Raw genomic sequence first — 16988 nt, 5'->3', positions numbered from 1 at the left:
ATTCACTCCGGACTGTAGGAAGTGAAGGAAACAGCCCAGCTGGAATTCCTCCGTAGGAGCATTCCTGGCCTCACACCAAGCAACATATTTTCGCCATATACGGTGATAATGTTGAGCTGTCACGTCCTTCCTAGCCTTTATCAGCGTAGGAATGACCTCATCCGGAATGCCTTTCTCTGCTAGGATCCGGCGTTCAACCGCCATGCCGTCAAACGCAGCCGCGGTAAGTCTTGGAACAGACAGGGCCCCTGTTGCAACAAGTCCTGTCTTAGAGGAAGAGGCCACGGGTCCTCTGAGCATTTCTTGCAGATCTGGATACCAAGTCCTTTGTGGCCAATCTGGAACAATGAGTATTGTTCTCACTCCTCTTTTTCTTATTATCCTCAGCACCTTGGGTATGAGAGGAAGAGGAGGAAATACATAGACCGACTGGAACACCCACGGTGTCACCAGGGCGTCTACAGCTATCGCCTGAGGGTCTCTTGACCTGGCGCAATACCTCTGTAGCTTTTTGTTGAGGCGGGATGCCATCATGTTCACCTGTGGCAGTTCCCACCGACTTGTAATCTGTGCGAAGACTTCTTGATGAAGTCCCCACTCTCCCGGGTGTAGGTCGTGTCTGCTGAGGAAGTCTGCTTCCCAGTTGTCCACTCGCGGGATGAACACTGCTGACAGTGCGCTTACGTGATTCTCCGCCCAGCGAAGAATCTTGGTGGCTTCCGCCATCGCCACTCTGCTCCTTGTGCCGCCTTGACGGTTTACATGAGCTACTGCGGTGATGTTGTCTGACTGAATCAGAATCGGTTGGTCGCGAAGCAGTGCTGTGCGTTACCTCAGTGAAGAACGGAGTCTTCTGCCGCCGATTTGAAGTCTTCTTGCTTCTCATACTCACCCGGCTTCTGTCTTCCGGCTCTGCGAGGGGGACGGCGGCGCGGCTCTGGGATCGGACGGCGAGGGTGAGATCCTGCGTACGATCCCTCTGGAGCTAATGGTGTCCAGTAGCCTAAGAAGCAGGACCTAGCTTCAGAGAGTAGGGCTGCTTCTCTCCCCTCTGTCCCACGATGCAGGGAGTCTGTTGCCAGCAGAGCTCCCTGAAAATAAAAAACCTAACAAAATACTTTCTCTCAGCGAACTCAGGAGAGCTCACTGAAAAGCACCCAGCTCGTCTGGGCACAGTATCAAATGGAGGTCTGGAGGAGGGGCGTAGAGGGAGGAGCCAGTGCACACCAGAACCTAAATTCTTTCTTAAAGTGCCCATGTCTCCTGCGGAGCTCGTCTATCCCCATGGTCCTTACGGAGTCCCGAGCATCCACTAGGACGTTAGAGAAAATATGGAGCCAGCACACTGCGCCCTTACTGCTAATGGGGGTCATTCTGACCCGTTCGCATGCAGCGGTTTGTCGCTGCAGTGCGAACGGGTCCGGAATGCGCATGCGCGGCTGCCGCACTGCGCATGCGCGACATTGCCCGGCGACAGGGGTCGCCGGGTTACGTCCATTACAACGAAGAAATCAGTCGCAGAGCCGACCGCAAGAAGACTGACAGAAATAAACGTTATGGTAAGAACTTACCGTTGATAACGTGATTTCTCTTATGTCCACAGGTATCCACAGGATAACATTGGGATATTGTCGAGCGACAGCGAAAATGGCACCAACACGGTCACGAGCTTTCTGGCCTCCCAGGATGCATTGGGGCCTCCACCATATAGTCCCGCCCACTGACTCAGTCAGATCAGTTCTTTCCACAGCGATTATAGGCAGGAACATTAGGTAGAGACCTGTACAGGCGATAAGAACACACATGCACACCCTTCCATACAAGAAGGAAGAGGTTTTTAGTGTTTGTCTAGATCCTCAAATCAGATGCGTCCGGGTGGGATCCCTGTGGACATAAGAGAAATCACGTTATCAACGGTAAGTTCTTACCATAACGTTTATTTCTCTGGCTGGGTCCACAGGATTATCCACAGGATAACATTGGGATTCCCAAAGCCATTTTAGTGGTGGGGACGCTCCTGATTGCACAGGAGGACCTTTTGCCCGAAGTCTGCGTCATGAGAGGCAAAAGTATCCAAGGCATAATGTCTAATGAATGTGTTTATGGAAGACCATGTGGCTGCCCTACATATCTGTTCTGCTGATGCACCCTGTTGTGCTGCCCAAGAAGGACCTACCTTACGTGTAGAGTGTGCAGAGACATTAGCCGGAATAGGGAGATCTGCATGAGAATAAGCTTCTGATATTACCACTCGGAGCCATCTCGCCAGCGTCTGTTTACTAGCAGGCCAACCTCTCCTATGGAATCCGTAGAGGATGAAGAGGGAATCTGTTTTCCTGATGGCACTAGTACGATCTATATAGATTTTTAAAGACCGGACCACGTCCAGTGACGCTTCTCCCGCAGATAGTCCCGATACCTGGAAAGCTGGGACTACAATCTCTTCATTCAGGTGAAACTTTGACACCACCTTTGGAAGATAACTAGATCTCGTTCTGAGAACTGCTCTGTCTGGTAAAAAAACTTAGGAAAGGAGACTTACATGATAATGCTCCTAAATCTGACACTCTTCTGGCTGACGCCATTGCCAGTAAAAAAAGAACTTTAACCATTAACCACTTAAGATCCGCTCTCTCAAGTGGTTCAAACAAAGGACCCTGGAGAAATTTAAGAACTAAATTCAAATCCCAGGGAGCTGCAGGAGGGGGATCAGTACTAAATGCCGCCGGTCGGAATCCCGGCGGTCGAAATACCGACGCCGGAATCCCGACCACACAATCCCGACAGGGGTGGTGAGCGGAACGCAGCCCCTTGCGGGCTCGCTTCGCTCGCCACGCTGCGGGCACGGTGCCTCGCTATGCTCGGCACACTATTATATTCTCCCTCTATGGGTGTCGTGGACACCCACGGAGGGAGACTATGTCGGGATTGTGGCGGTCGGGATTCCGGCGTCGGTATTTCGACCGCCGGGATTCCGTCCGGCGGCATCTTGACCGCATCCCGCAGGAGGAACAAATGGAGGTTGAATATGTACTACTCCTTGGAAAAACGTACGTACATCCTGTAGGTCAGCAATCTTCTGCTGAAACCATACAGTCAACGCTGAGACTTGCACCCTCAAGGAAGCAACCTTCAACCCCTTATCCAATCCTGCCTGCAGAAAATCCAAAATTCTAGCTACTTTAAAGGCTCTTGGATTGTAATTTTTTCCAGAACACCAATGAATATAGGCTTGCCATATTCTATGATATACACGGGCCGAAGAAGGCTTTCTTGCTCTAAGCATGGTTTGGATTACTTGCTTTGAAAATCCTTTAGCCTCTAAGATAGAGGTTTCAACAGCCACGCCGTCAAAGACAGGCGATCCAGATGACTGTGACAACAAGGACCCTGCATTCACAGATCTGGACGTTGAGGGAGCAGTATCGGTGCTTCCACGGACATTCTCAACAGATCTGTGTACCAATGCCTTCTTGGCCAAGCTGGAGCTATTAGAATGATTGCTCCTTTTGCCTGTTTTATCTTTCTCACAACTCTGGGTAACAGAGATATTGGAGGGAACAGATATGCCAGCTGAAACCTCTATTCCATTGATAGTGCGTCTACCAGGACCGCTCCTGGGTCTCTTGTTCTTGATCCGTACCTCGGAACTTTGTTGTTTAGACGAGACGCCATAAGGTCTATCTCCGGTAGACCCTATCTGTTCACCAGTGTCTGAAACACTTCTGGGTGTAGTGCCCATTCGGTTTCCTGAATGGTGTGCCGACTGAGAAAATCCGCTTCCCAATTTAGTACACCCGGGACAAATACTGCTGACAATGCTGGGAGATGGAGTTCTGCCCACTTTAGAATGGGAGTTACTTCCTCCATCAGACTCTTGCTGTGAGTCCCTCCTTGATGATTGAGGTATGCTACTGCCGTCGCATTGTCTGAGCGGATCTGGACTGGTCTTCCTTGTAGATTGTCCTTTGCCTGAACTAGGGCCAAGTAAATGGCTCTTATTTCTAACAGATTTATCGGCAGGCGACTTTCCCTTGCGGTCCATTTTCCCTGGAACCACAGGCTTCCGAGTACCGCCCCCCATCCTTGCAGGCTGGCATCTGTCGTCAGGACTTGCCACTCTTTTATCCAAAAGGGTCTCCCCTTGTTTAAATGGTCTGTCTGTAGCCACCATGCTAGAGACCTTTTTACATTTACTGGAATCTTTATCATCTGCTTCTTTATTGTTTGATGATTTCCGTTCCATTTTGTCAAAATGGAGATGCTGCAATGGTCTGGAGTGGAATTGCGCATATTCCACCATGTCGAACGTTGATACCATCAGACCCAACAGTCGCATTGCTGCATGGACTGACATTGTCTGGGCTTGCAACGCTTCCTGAGCCATGACTTGCACCTTGACTATTTTCTTCTCTGGTAAGAGAACTCTCTGTAGGTCTGAATCCAATATGGCTCCCAAATGAACCATCCGCTGTGATGGATTCAGGGACGACTTCTCCCAATTTATGAGCCACCCGTGTCTCTGTAAACAAACTATCGTCTGTTGGAGATGGCTCAACAGTAAATCTTGCGACTGTGCTAAGATTAATAGGTCGTCTAGGTATGGGAATATCCTTATCCCTTGTTTGCGCAGACAAGCTGCCATAACAACCATGATCTTGGTAAACACCCTGGGTGCTGTAGCTAGCCCGAAGGGCAGAGCTTGGAACTGGAAGTGTTCCTTGAGGATGGCAAACCTGAGGTAACACTGATGTGATAGTGCTATAGGCACATGTAGGTAAGCATCCCGCACATCCAGAGATACCATATAGTCTCCCGGTTCCATAGCCAACCTTATGGAGCGTAACGTCTCCATGTGGAACTTCGGGATCCATATGTAATTGTTCAACATCTTCAGATTTAGAATTGGTCGATATGACCCATTTGGTTTCTGGATTAGAAACAGATTGGAGTAATACCCCTGTCCCTTTTGTGATGGAGGTACTGGGACAATCACACCTGACTGCAGTAATTTTTGGACTGCTTCTTGCAGGGCATTGGCCTTCGACTCTATACGAGACGGGCTGGTGCAAAAAAATCTTTGAGGAGGCTGCCTCCTGAATGGGAACCCATACCCCTGAGATACTACCTTCTGCACCCAGGCATCTGTTGTTGACTGTTGCCACGTGTGTGCAAATTGCAGGAGTCGGCCCCCAACCCTGGAATCCTCCAGGCGGAGGCCCGTCTCTTCAGGCTGAGGGCTTCTGTTCAGGTTTGGAAGCTGGCTTTTTGCTAGCCCACTGCTTCCTACCCCTGGATTTAAACTGGGGTTGTTTAGGCTCCTCTTTACCTTTCGCTTTGCTTTGCCAGCGAAATGAGCGAAATTTTAAACCCTTGGACTTAGGGTTGTAGGTAGCCGGAAATCTGACCTTCTTCGATTCAGCCTCTGACTCTAGGATATCCGATAAAGGTTTTCCAAATAATATATTACCCACGAAAGGCAATGCTTCCAATTCCTTCTTGGACTCCGCATCTGCCTTCCAGGTCCGTAGCCAGACTGCTCTGCGAGCGACTACTGCCAGGGCTGAAGCTTTAGAAGCAACAGTGCCTACATCAATGGCTGCTTCTTCTAAATACTGGGCAGATTGTCTTAAACGGCAAAGACGATCCTCTTGCTCCCTAGTAGGAGAGGGGATGTCATTCTCTAGTTCCTCTATCCATTCGCCCATTGCCTTTGCTACCCAGGCCGAAGCCATAGCAGGTCTTACCACTGCACCCACAAGAGAAAAAATATTTTTCAATAGGCTCTCTACCCTCCTGTCTCTGACATCATTCAAAGAGGTAGATGACAGTGGCAAAGCAGATTTGTGCATGAGTCGCAGAACATGTGCATCTACTTTTGGAGGAACTTCTCTCTTCGAACAATCTCCAGCAGGAAATGGATAATAAGAATCCCATCTCCTAGGAATCTTATACTTTTTACCGGGCGCTGCCCAAGACTCATCCATCATTTCCGTCAACACCTCTGACGCTGGAAATTCAGCTTTCACTGACTTTGTTCGTTTGAATACAGGTGCTTTTGCTTTTAACGCTGTCTTGGCTGGTTCTTCCAGAGAAAGCACAGCCTTCACAGCATTAATAAGTTCAGCTACATCATCTGAACTAAAGCTCTGCGACTGATCATCATACGGAGTTGAATCTATTGTTTCCGCATCATCATCCGATGTATCCTCTTGTGTAGTCTGCCATACAGACGTATCTGTCCTAGTCTTACCTGCCCCTTGGTTACTTGTAGAGGCTACTGGAACCAAACCATAGGAAGGGAGCTGCATGTATGGGTTCATAGTGTAACCTAACCCTCGAGGTGGTGCTACTGGAGCTAACCTGTCCGCTATTGAAGATAAAGTCTTTGCGAACATATTCCATGGTGGCTCTACTGGAGGTTGAACTAACTCCTGTTTTTTACTTCGCTGAAAAGCGAAACAGTTTGCACACAAACCCTCATAAGTGACCAATTGAATCATATCAATTACCCCTGACTTACAAGATAAGCATGTTAGGGCTGTAGGAGTGCTTGACAAATTCTCCTCATCACTTTTGCCGCTCACAGACATTTTTTCTGATATTGACTACACAATTTGTGACTGAAAATCACCCTATAATCAGTATATAGAGGTGAGATCAATCTGACCACAGTGCACCTGATTTGAGGATCAGAACAGGACTGACATTACACAGAAAAGTCAGCACACATACTAGCAGTCAGTCACATGTTAAAGCATTAGACATTGTCATATGAGAATACAACCTCCATAATAACTTATACATAAGTAGGAAAATTTTACTTCTGTTTAACTGGTTCTTTTTCAACATAACATGCAGAAAACACAGTAATATACAGGTCTCACATGCAATAGGTACTAAAAATTAACAGTGCACACTAAGAAGTAGAAGGAATTTTTAGTACTGTATACCCTGCCTCCAGAGAGCGGGATACAGGGAGACTCACCACACTTCCATATCCAAGCAAAGACGCTCGAAAGACGCCGAGTGGATTCAGACGCTACTGGTGTACACTGCCGCTCTTGGTAACTGATAACGGACACGGACGCTCACCAAAGGACACGGACGCTGAGCGACTCCACGTGCATACAGACGCTAAAGACCTGCGACTCGGTCTGGTGGGTTTATATCCAGTGTACACAACCGCAGCGTCTAAAGCTGCGACCGAGTACCCTCGTGTAGCGTCTGAGCCGGAAGTGAGGTCATTCAGTTCATGAAACGAGAGACCCGCGGGAACTGGCCATGAACTCTGAGGAGGGACGGCCAGGAGAGCGTCTGAAACCCCGTTGACTTAAACTCCCAGGATCGCGGCCTCACCTAGTCCTGGCGCCTATGATCCCCGGAGCGTAGCGCTGTCACACTCGAGATGTTCGGCGCATCAACACGCTGTTTGTAGTCTCCACCAAATCAGCGTAGCTGTGTCCTGATCCCTCTAGTAAGAGGAAGTCCATATACTCACTGTCTCCCCATGCTCCGGCCACAGCCTGGTAACGTCTGCTGGACCTGCTAGAACATCCGACACAGACGCCCGTCGAGACAGCACTGTACCGCGAAGGTAAGCGTTGTTGCGACCCGGTGGGGAGTTGTTGGAGCGACTCTTTCTAATATGCGTTTAAGACGCTGTTAAGAGAAGTCGCTCAAACCAAAACAGTAAGTCTATAAAAATTTAAAGTAATGAAAACTTGAGGCTGCTTTCACAGCAGCCCTGTGACCATGCGGCTCCTGCCGCACCAAGCAAAAAACTGATCTGACTGAGTCAGTGGGCGGGACTATATGATGGAGGCCCCAATGCATCCTGGGAGGCCAGAAAGCTCGTGACCGTGTTGGTGCCATTTTCGCTGTCGCTCGACAATATCCCCAATGTTATCCTGTGGATAATCCTGTGGACCCAGCCAGAGAAAGAAGGCGTACCTGGGCGTCACCGGACCGTTACCTGCCGTTTTCGGGGAGTGGAGAAGAAAACGCAGGCGTGTCCAGGAGAACGGAGGGCGGATGTCTGATGTCAAAGCCGGCCCTAGCATCGCTGAGATCGTCGCACAGGGTAAGTATGTAAGTATGTCCAGGGCTAGTCTTGTTTTACTTGAAATTTTTTTATCTTAGCGGTGCTGCACAAGCGATCGCAGCCCTGCTAAGCTAAAATATACTCCCCCATAGGCGTGGACTAGCTGATCGCAGCAGCACAAAGTTGCTGGCTGCGATCAACTCGGAATGACCACTAGTGACTTAGTACACTAGTAATCCTCCCCCCCCCAGCCATGACCCCCTGGTACCACTGAAGTAATCTGGAGTTTTTCCAGAGGAGCTGCGCGTCCCTGTCACTCAGCGTGTGTCCACTGCAGAGGGAAAATGGCGCTAGTGAGCTGCAGGATCCGCTCATAGGAGGTCATTCCAAGTTGATCGCATGTAGCAACTTTTTGCTGCCCGTGCAATCAACTCGACGACGCCTATGGGGGAGGCCTTTGCATAGCAAGGCTGCGAACGCTTGTGCAGTCCTGCTATGCAAAAAAAATCTTTGTGTAGAAGTAGACCAGGGTAACAGTTACTTACCCTGTGCAATCGATTCAGCGATGCAGGTCCCGAAATTGACGTCAGACATACGCCCTCCAAATGCCTAGACACGCCTGCGTTGGATTCACCACACACAGAAAACGGTGAGTTGCCAACCCAGAACGTCTTCCTGCGATCGCTTTCTTCGTTCTTCTAGTCGTTGCCCGGCGGGGGGCTGTTCCTGGGCAACGAAGCGCGTGCACATTCCGGCGACCGCGCAGGTGCAGAACTAAATGGATTCCCAGTATATATATATATATATATATATAGTCTTTCCCTACAGTAATTAGTGGTACAGTATAATGTTCTGTTACATTATACACACACACATGGGCCGGATAGCTGATGGACAGTGGTAAGGAGTCTGCTCCTATAGTAATTAATGGTACAGTATAAATGTTCTGCCACATTATACACACACACGGGCCGGATAGCCGATGGGCAGTGGTAAGGAGTCTGCTCCTACAGTAATCACTGGTACAGTATAAATGTTCTGTCACATTATACACACACACACACACACACACACACACGGGCCGGATAGCCGATGGGCAGTGGTAAGGAGTTTGCTCCTACAGTAATTAATGATACAGTACAGTATATATTGTTCTGTAACATCTTTTATATACACATGGGCCCATCAGCCGATGTACAAAAGAGTACAGTATAGTTATAAGTACAGACACTACAGTGCATTCATGAGAAGTAAAGTATAGTCATTAGTAAAACAGCACAGTACAGTAATGAGTAGTAAAGGCATTAATGATACAGTAGAGTACAGCCACTAATGTTAGTTTAGTAGAATATATCCACTACTGGTACAGAATAGAACTGTATAGTCATTAATGGTACAGTAGAGCCATTAGTGGTACAGTATAGAACAGTATAGCCATTAGTAATACAGTATAGAATAGTATAACAGTTAGTGTTACAGTATAGCCATTAGTGGTACAGTTTAGAACAGTACAGTCATTAGTGGTACAGTATAGAACAGTATAGTCTTTAGTGGTACAGTATAGAACAGTATAGTCTTTAGTGGTACAGTATAGAAAAGTATAGCCATTAGTGGTACAGTGCAGTAATTAGTAGTACAGTGTGGCCATAATGGTACAGTATAGTCAGTGGTACAGTATGGTCATTAGTCAGTGTGGTACAGTATAGAACACTAGTCATTAATGGTACACTACGGTCATTAGTGGTACAGTGCAGTCAGTGGTATAGTATAGAACATTATAGTCATTAGTGGTACAGTACGGCCATTGGTGGTACAGTGCGGCCATTGGTGGTACAGTGCGGCCATTGGTGGTACAGTATAGAACATTATGGTACAGTATGGTCAGTCAGTGTGGTATAGTATAGAACAGTATAGTCATTAGTGGTACAGTGCAGTCATTAGTAGTACAGTACAGTGCGGCCATTGGTGGTACAGTATAGAACATTATGGTACAATATGGTCATTAGTGGTACAGCACAGTGCAGCCATTATTAGTAGAGAATAGCACATTATGGTATAGTCATTAGTGGTACAGTACAGTATGGTCATTAGTGGTAGAGTACAGCCATTAATTGTACAGTATAGCACATTATGGTCATTAGTGGCACAGTATAGAACATTATGGTACAGTATTGTCATTAGTGGTACAGTGCAGTATAGTCATTAGTGGCACAGTCCAGTATGGTCATTAGAGGCACATTATAGAACATTATGGTACAGTACAGTCATTAGTGGTACAGTACAGTATGGTTATTAGTGGCACAGTATAGAACATTATGGTACAGTATCATTAGTGATACAGTATAGAACATTATGGTACTGTATCGTCATTAGTGGCACAGTATAGAACATTATGGTACAGTATAGTCATTAATGGTAGAGTACAGTATGGTCATTAGTGGCACAGTATAGAACATTATGGTACAGTATAGTCATTAGTGGCACAGTATAGAACATCGTACAGTATAGCCATTATTGGTACAGTACAGTCATTAGTGGTACAGTATAGAACATTATGGTATAGTATAGTCATTAGTGGTACAGTACAGTATAGACATTAGTGGCACAGTATAGAAAATTATGGTAGAGTATGGTCCTTAGTGGCACAGTACAGTATCGTCTTTAGTGGCACAGTATAGAACATTATGGTAGAGTACAGTGTAGTCATTAGTGGCACTGTATAGGACATTATGGTACAGTACAGTATAGTCATTAGTGGCCCAGTATAGAACATTATGGTACAGTATAGTCATTAGTGGCACAGTACAGTATAGTCATTAGTGGTACAGTACAGTCATTAGTGGCACAGTATAGAACATTATGGTCATTAGTGGCACAGTATAGAACATTATGGCCATTAGTGGCACATTATAGAACATTATGGCCATTAGTGGCACAGTATAGAACATTATGGTACAGTATAGTCATTAGTGGCACAGTATAGAACATTATGGTCATTAGTGGCACAGTATAGAACATTATGGTACAGTATAGTCATTAGTGGCCCAGTATAGAACATTATGGCCATTAGTGGCACAGTACAGAACATTATGGTACAGTATAGTCATTAGTGGCCCAGTATAGAACATTATGGCCATTAGTGGCACAGTATAGAACATTATGGTACAGTATAGTCATTAGTGGTACAGTACAGTCATTAGTGGCACAGTATAGAACATTATGGTCATTAGTGGCACAGTATAGAATATTATGGCCATTAGTGGCCCAGTATAGAACATTATGGTACAGTATAGTCATTAGTGGTACAGTCATTAGTGGCACAGTATAGAACATTATGGTCATTAGTGGCACAGTATAGAACATTATGGCCATTAGTGGCACAGTATAGAACATTATGGTACAGTATAGTCATTAGTGGCACAGTATAGAACATTATGGTCATTAGTGGCACAGTATAGAACATTATGGTACAGTATAGTCATTAGTGGCACAGTATAGAACATTATGGTCATTAGTGGCACAGTATAGAACATTATGGCCATTAGTGGCACAGTATAGAACATTATGGCCATTAGTGGCACAGTATAGAACATTATGGTACAGTATAGAACATTATGGCCATTAGTGGCACAGTATAGAACATTATGGTACAGTATAGTCATTAGTGGCACAGCAGAGTTGGCTACAGATTAATAATTAGACGTTTAGTAAACTGCTGCCCGCAGTAAAGATGGCTGCCGCTCAGTTAGTCGGTGGGAACTCTATAACACCCTCAGAGAAGTTGCCCTATTATATCTATGAGATTTAAGCTCTCCGTCTCTCACCGCCATGAGTGCCAACACACATCTCCACCTCAGCACATAGGACACATCCGGCAACCAATACAGACGTCACATAACCGCGGACACACACGGGCGGAAGTGCAGGAATGTTTTCCGCCCTCACTTCTTATGTCACCCGTCAGCCTTCCGGAGTTACTGCGCATGAGCGTATATGCGCGCCAGTGGGCGGATCAGGGAGGAGTTTAGGGCTATATACGGCAGTGCAGCGGACACTGGTGGTCACATACCGTGGTCTGTACCGATTTTTGGGTCTTCAAACTTCCATTGAAAGTATCGAGAAAGGGGCGTGGCCACGCCACCCTTTACCCGAGGCCACGCCCCTTTCGGATTTGTACCGATTTGGGGGTCATTCCGAGTTGATCGCTCGCTGGCTGGTTTTAGCAGCCGTGCAAACGCTATGCCGCCGCCCACTGGGGAGGTATTTTAGCTTAGCAGAAGTGCGAACGCCTGTGCAGCCGAGATCTGCAAAAACCGGTTTGTGCAGTTTCTGAGTATCTCTGAACCCACTCAGCGCTTGCGATCACTTCAGCCTATTCCTGTCCGGATTTGACGTCATACACCCGCCAAGCAAACGCCCAGCCACACCTGCGTTTTTTCAGACACTCCCTGAAAACGGTCAGTTGACACCCAGTAACGCCCCCTTCCTGTCAATTTTCTAGCGGCCGTCAGTGCGAAGAAAATCTTAGCTAGAACCTGAGCACAACCACAACGGGCTTTGTACCCGTACGTCGCGTGTGCGCATAACGGGGCATGTGCAGAAATGCCCATTTTTATCCTGATCACTGCGCTGCGAACAGCTGCAGCGAGCGATCAACTCGGAATGACCCCCTTTATGTGTAGTCATGGGCAGAGAGACGCAGTGAGTTGTGACGCATGAGACGGAGCTCAGTGGAGTGTCTCGGTACATGGCTCTTCTGTAATGCATTGTAGACTGTGTGTGCACATGCTGGCAGTGCCGGGGCTCGTGGAGAGAGTGACTCTGTATCCGGTCTTTAGGTAGACAAGTATGCAAGGTCGACAGGGTTAGGGTTAGCGGGGTGGAGGGAGCGGGTTAGGGCTATTAGGGTTCGGGTTTTAGGGTTTGGTTAGGGTTCGTTTTAGGGTTGAGGGTTCTTCGTATTAGGGTTAGTATCCTTTGTATTAGTATTAGGGTTAGTATTAGGGTTAGTATCCTGAGGGTTAGAGTTAGTATCCTTCGTATTAGGTTTAGTATTAGGGTTTTCTCTGACGTCCTAGTGGATGCTGGGGACTCCGTCAGGACCATGGGGATTAGCGGCTCCGCAGGAGACAGGGCACAAAAATAAAGCTTTAGGATCAGGTGGTGTGCACTGGCTCCTCCCCCTATGACCCTCCTCCAAGCCTCAGTTAGGTTTTTGTGCCCGTCCGAGCAGGGTGCAATCTAGGTGGCTCTCCTAAAGAGCTGCTTAGAAAAAGTTTTTAGGTTTTTTATTTTACAGTGAGTCCTGCTGGCAACAGGCTCACTGCAACGAGGGACTTAGGGGAGAAGAAGTGAACTCACCTGCGTGCAGGATGGATTGGCTTCTTAGGCTACTGGACACCATTAGCTCCAGAGGGATCGAACACAGGCCCAGCCATGGAGTCCGGTCCCGGAGCCGCGCCGCCGACCCCCTTGCAGATGCCGAAAAGTGAAGAGGTCCAGAAACCGGCGGCAGAAGACTTTTCAGTCTTCATGAGGTAGCGCACAGCACTGCAGCTGTGCGCCATTGTTGTCACACACTTCACACCAGCGGTCACGGAGGGTGCAGGGCGCTGCGGGGGGCGCCCTGGGCAGCAATGAGAATACCTTGTTCTGGCTAAAAAATACATCACATATAGCCCCTGGGGCTATATGGATGTATTTAACCCCTGCCAGGTCTCACAAACACCGGAGAAGAGCCCGCCGAAATAGGGGGCGGGGCCTATCTCCTCAGCACACAGCGCCATTTTCCTGCTCAGCTCCGCTGCGAGGAAGGCTCCCAGGACTCTCCCCTGCACTGCACTACAGAAACAGGGTAAAACAGAGAGGGGGGGGCACTTTTTTGGCGTTTTTTGATATATTAAGCTGCTATAAGGGAGACAACACTTCTATAGGGTTGTTCCTATATATTTATAGCGCTTGGGTGTGTGCTGGCAAACTCTCCCTCTGTCTCCCCAAAGGGCTAGTGGGGTCCTGTCTTCGATAAGAGCATTCCCTGTGTGTCTGCTGTGTGTCGGTACGTGTGTGTCGACATGTATGAGGACGATGTTGGTGTGGAGGTGGAGCAATTGCCGGTAATGGTGATGTCACCCCCTAGGGAGTCGACACCGGAATGGATGGCTTTGTTTATGGAATTACGTGATAATGTCAGCACATTACAAAAATCAGTTGACGACATGAGACGGCCGGCAAACCAGTTAGTACCTGTACAGGCGTCTCAGACACCGTCAGGGGCTGTAAAACGCCCTTTACCTCAGTCGGTCGACACAGACCCAGACACGGACACCGAATCTAGTGTCGACGGTGAAGAAACAAACGTATTTTCCAGTAGGGCCACACGTTATATGATCACGGCAATGAAGGAGGCTTTGCATATCTCTGATACTGCATGTACCACAAAAAGGGGTATTATGTGGGGTCTGAAAAAACTACCTGTAGTTTTTCCTGAATCAGACGAATTGAATGAAGTGTGTGATGAAGCGTGGGTTAACCCCGATAGAAAACTGCTAATTTCAAGGAAGTTATTGGCATTATATCCTTTCCCGCCAGAGGTTAGGGCGCGCTGGGAAACACCCCCTAGTGTGGATAAGGCGCTCACACGCTTATCAAAACAAGTGGCGTTACCGTCTCCTGAAACGGCCGCCCTCAAGGATCCAGCGGATAGGAGGCTGGAAACTACCCTGAAAAGTATATACACTCATACTGGTGTTATACTGCGACCAGCCATCGCCTCTGCATGGATGTGCAGTGCTGGGGTGGTTTGGTCGGATTCCCTGACTGAAAATATTGATACCCTGGATAGGGACAGTATTTTATTGACTTTAGAGCAATTAAAGGATGCTTTTCTTTATATGCGAGATGCTCAGAGAGATATTTGCACTCTGGCATCGAGAGTAAGTGCGATGTCCATATCTGCCAGAAGAAGTTTATGGACGCGACAATGGTCAGGTGATGCGGATTCCAAACGGCATATGGAAGTATTGCCGTATAAGGGGGAGGAATTATTTGGGGTCGGTCTATCGGATTTGGTGGCCACGGCAACAGCCGGGAAATCCACCTTTTTACCTCAGGTCCCCTCCCAACAGAAAAAGACACCGTCTTTTCAGCCGCAGTCCTTTCGTTCCTATAGGAACAAGCGGGCGAAAGGACAGTCATATTTGCCCCGAGGCAAAGGAAAGGGTAAGAGAGTGCACCAAGCAGCTTCTTCCCAGGAGCAGAAGCCCCCCCCGGCTTCTGCAAAGCCCTCAGCATGACGTTGGGGCTTTACAAGCGGACTCAGGGGCGGTGGGGGGTCGACTCAAGAATTTCAGCGCACAGTGGGCTCACTCACAGGTGGACCCCTGGATCCTGCAGATAGTATCTCAGGGTTACAGGTTGGAATTCGAGAAGTCTCCCCCTCGCCGGTTCCTAAAGTCTGCTCTGCCAACGTCTCCCTCAGACAGGGCGACGGTATTGGAAGCCATTCACAAGCTGTATTCTCAGCAGGTGATAGTCAAGGTACCCCTCCTACAACAGGGAAAGGGGTATTATTCCACACTATTTGTGGTACCGAAGCCGGACGGCTCGGTAAGACCTATTCTAAATCTGAAATCTTTGAACCTGTACATACAAAAATTCAAGTTCAAGATGGAGTCACTCAGAGCAGTGATAGCGAATCTGGAAGAAGGGGACTTTATGGTGTCCCTGGACATCAAGGATGCTTACCTGCATGTCCCAATTTGCCCTTCACATCAAGGGTGCCTCAGGTTCGTGGTGCAAAACTTGGACGATCTCCTGATAAGGGCAAGGTCCAGGGAACAACTGGGGGACGTAGTAGCACTAACCCAAGTAGTGCTGCAACAGCACGGGTGGATTCTGAATTTTCCAAAATCTCAATTGACCCCGACGACACGTCTGCTGTTCCTGGGAATGATTCTGGACACGGTTCAGAAAAAAGTGTTTCTTCCGGAGGAGAAAGCCAGGGAGTTATCCGAACTTGTCAGGAACCTCCTAAAACCAGGGAAAGTGTCTGTGCATCAATGCACAAGAGTCCTGGGAAAGATGGTGGCTTCTTACGAAGCGATTCCATTCGGCAGATTCCACGCACGAACTTTTCAGTGGGATCTGCTGGACAAATGGTCCGGATCGCAGATGCATCAGCGGATAACCTTATCGCCACGGACAAGGGTGTCTCTTCTGTGGTGGTTGCAGAGTGCTCATCTGTTAGAGGGCCGCAGATTCGGCATACAGGACTGGGTCCTGGTGACCACGGATGCCAGTCTGAGAGGCTGGGGAGCGGTCACACAGGGAAGAAACTTCCAGGGAGTATGGTCAAGCCTGGAGATGTCTCTTCACATAAATATACTGGAGCTAAGAGCGATTTACAATGCTCTAAGCCTGGCAAAACCCCTGCTTCAGGGTCAGCCGGTGTTGATCCAGTCGGACAACATCACGGCAGTCGCCCACGTAAACAGACAGGGCGGCACAAGAAGCAGGAGGGCAATGGCAGAAGCTGCAAGGATTCTTCGCTGGGCGGAAGATCATGTGATAGCACTGTCAGCAGTGTTCATTCCGGGAGTGGACAACTGGGAAGCAGACTTCCTCAGCAGACACGATCTACACCCGGGAGAGTGGGGACTTCATCCAGAAGTCTTCCACATGATTGTGAACCGTTGGGAAAAACCAAAGGTGGATATGATGGCGTCTCGCCTCAACAAAAAACTGGACAGGTATTGCGCCAGGTCAAGAGACCCTCAGGCAATAGCTGTGGATGCTCTGGTAACACCGTGGGTGTTCCAGTCAGTGTATGTGTTTCCTCCTCTGCCTCTCATACCAAAAGTACTGAGAATTATACGGCAAAGGGGAGTAAGAACGATACTCGTGGCTTCGGATTGGCCAAGAAGAACTTGGTACCCGGAACTTCAGG

General features: G+C 48.1%; 1 protein-coding gene across 1 annotated transcript in view; it reads right to left on the bottom strand.

The window, feature by feature from the left end:
- The window catches only part of TMEM208 (transmembrane protein 208), a 178104-nt gene extending 166082 nt beyond the window's left edge, over positions 1-12022 (bottom strand). The window contains exon 1 of the mRNA XM_063948700.1: positions 11869-12022. Within this exon, the coding sequence (XP_063804770.1) occupies positions 11869-11874 (6 nt within the window). The 5' untranslated portion in view covers positions 11875-12022. The remainder of the gene's footprint in view (positions 1-11868) is intronic.
- Positions 12023-16988: the final 4966 nt, after the last annotated feature.

Source organism: Pseudophryne corroboree, assembly GCF_028390025.1.
Source record: "Pseudophryne corroboree isolate aPseCor3 chromosome 11 unlocalized genomic scaffold, aPseCor3.hap2 SUPER_11_unloc_5, whole genome shotgun sequence".
Taxonomy (NCBI): domain Eukaryota; kingdom Metazoa; phylum Chordata; class Amphibia; order Anura; family Myobatrachidae; genus Pseudophryne; species Pseudophryne corroboree.
The sequence above is the reverse complement of the archived record's forward strand: the minus strand, read 5'-3'. Positions and strand labels throughout refer to the sequence as shown.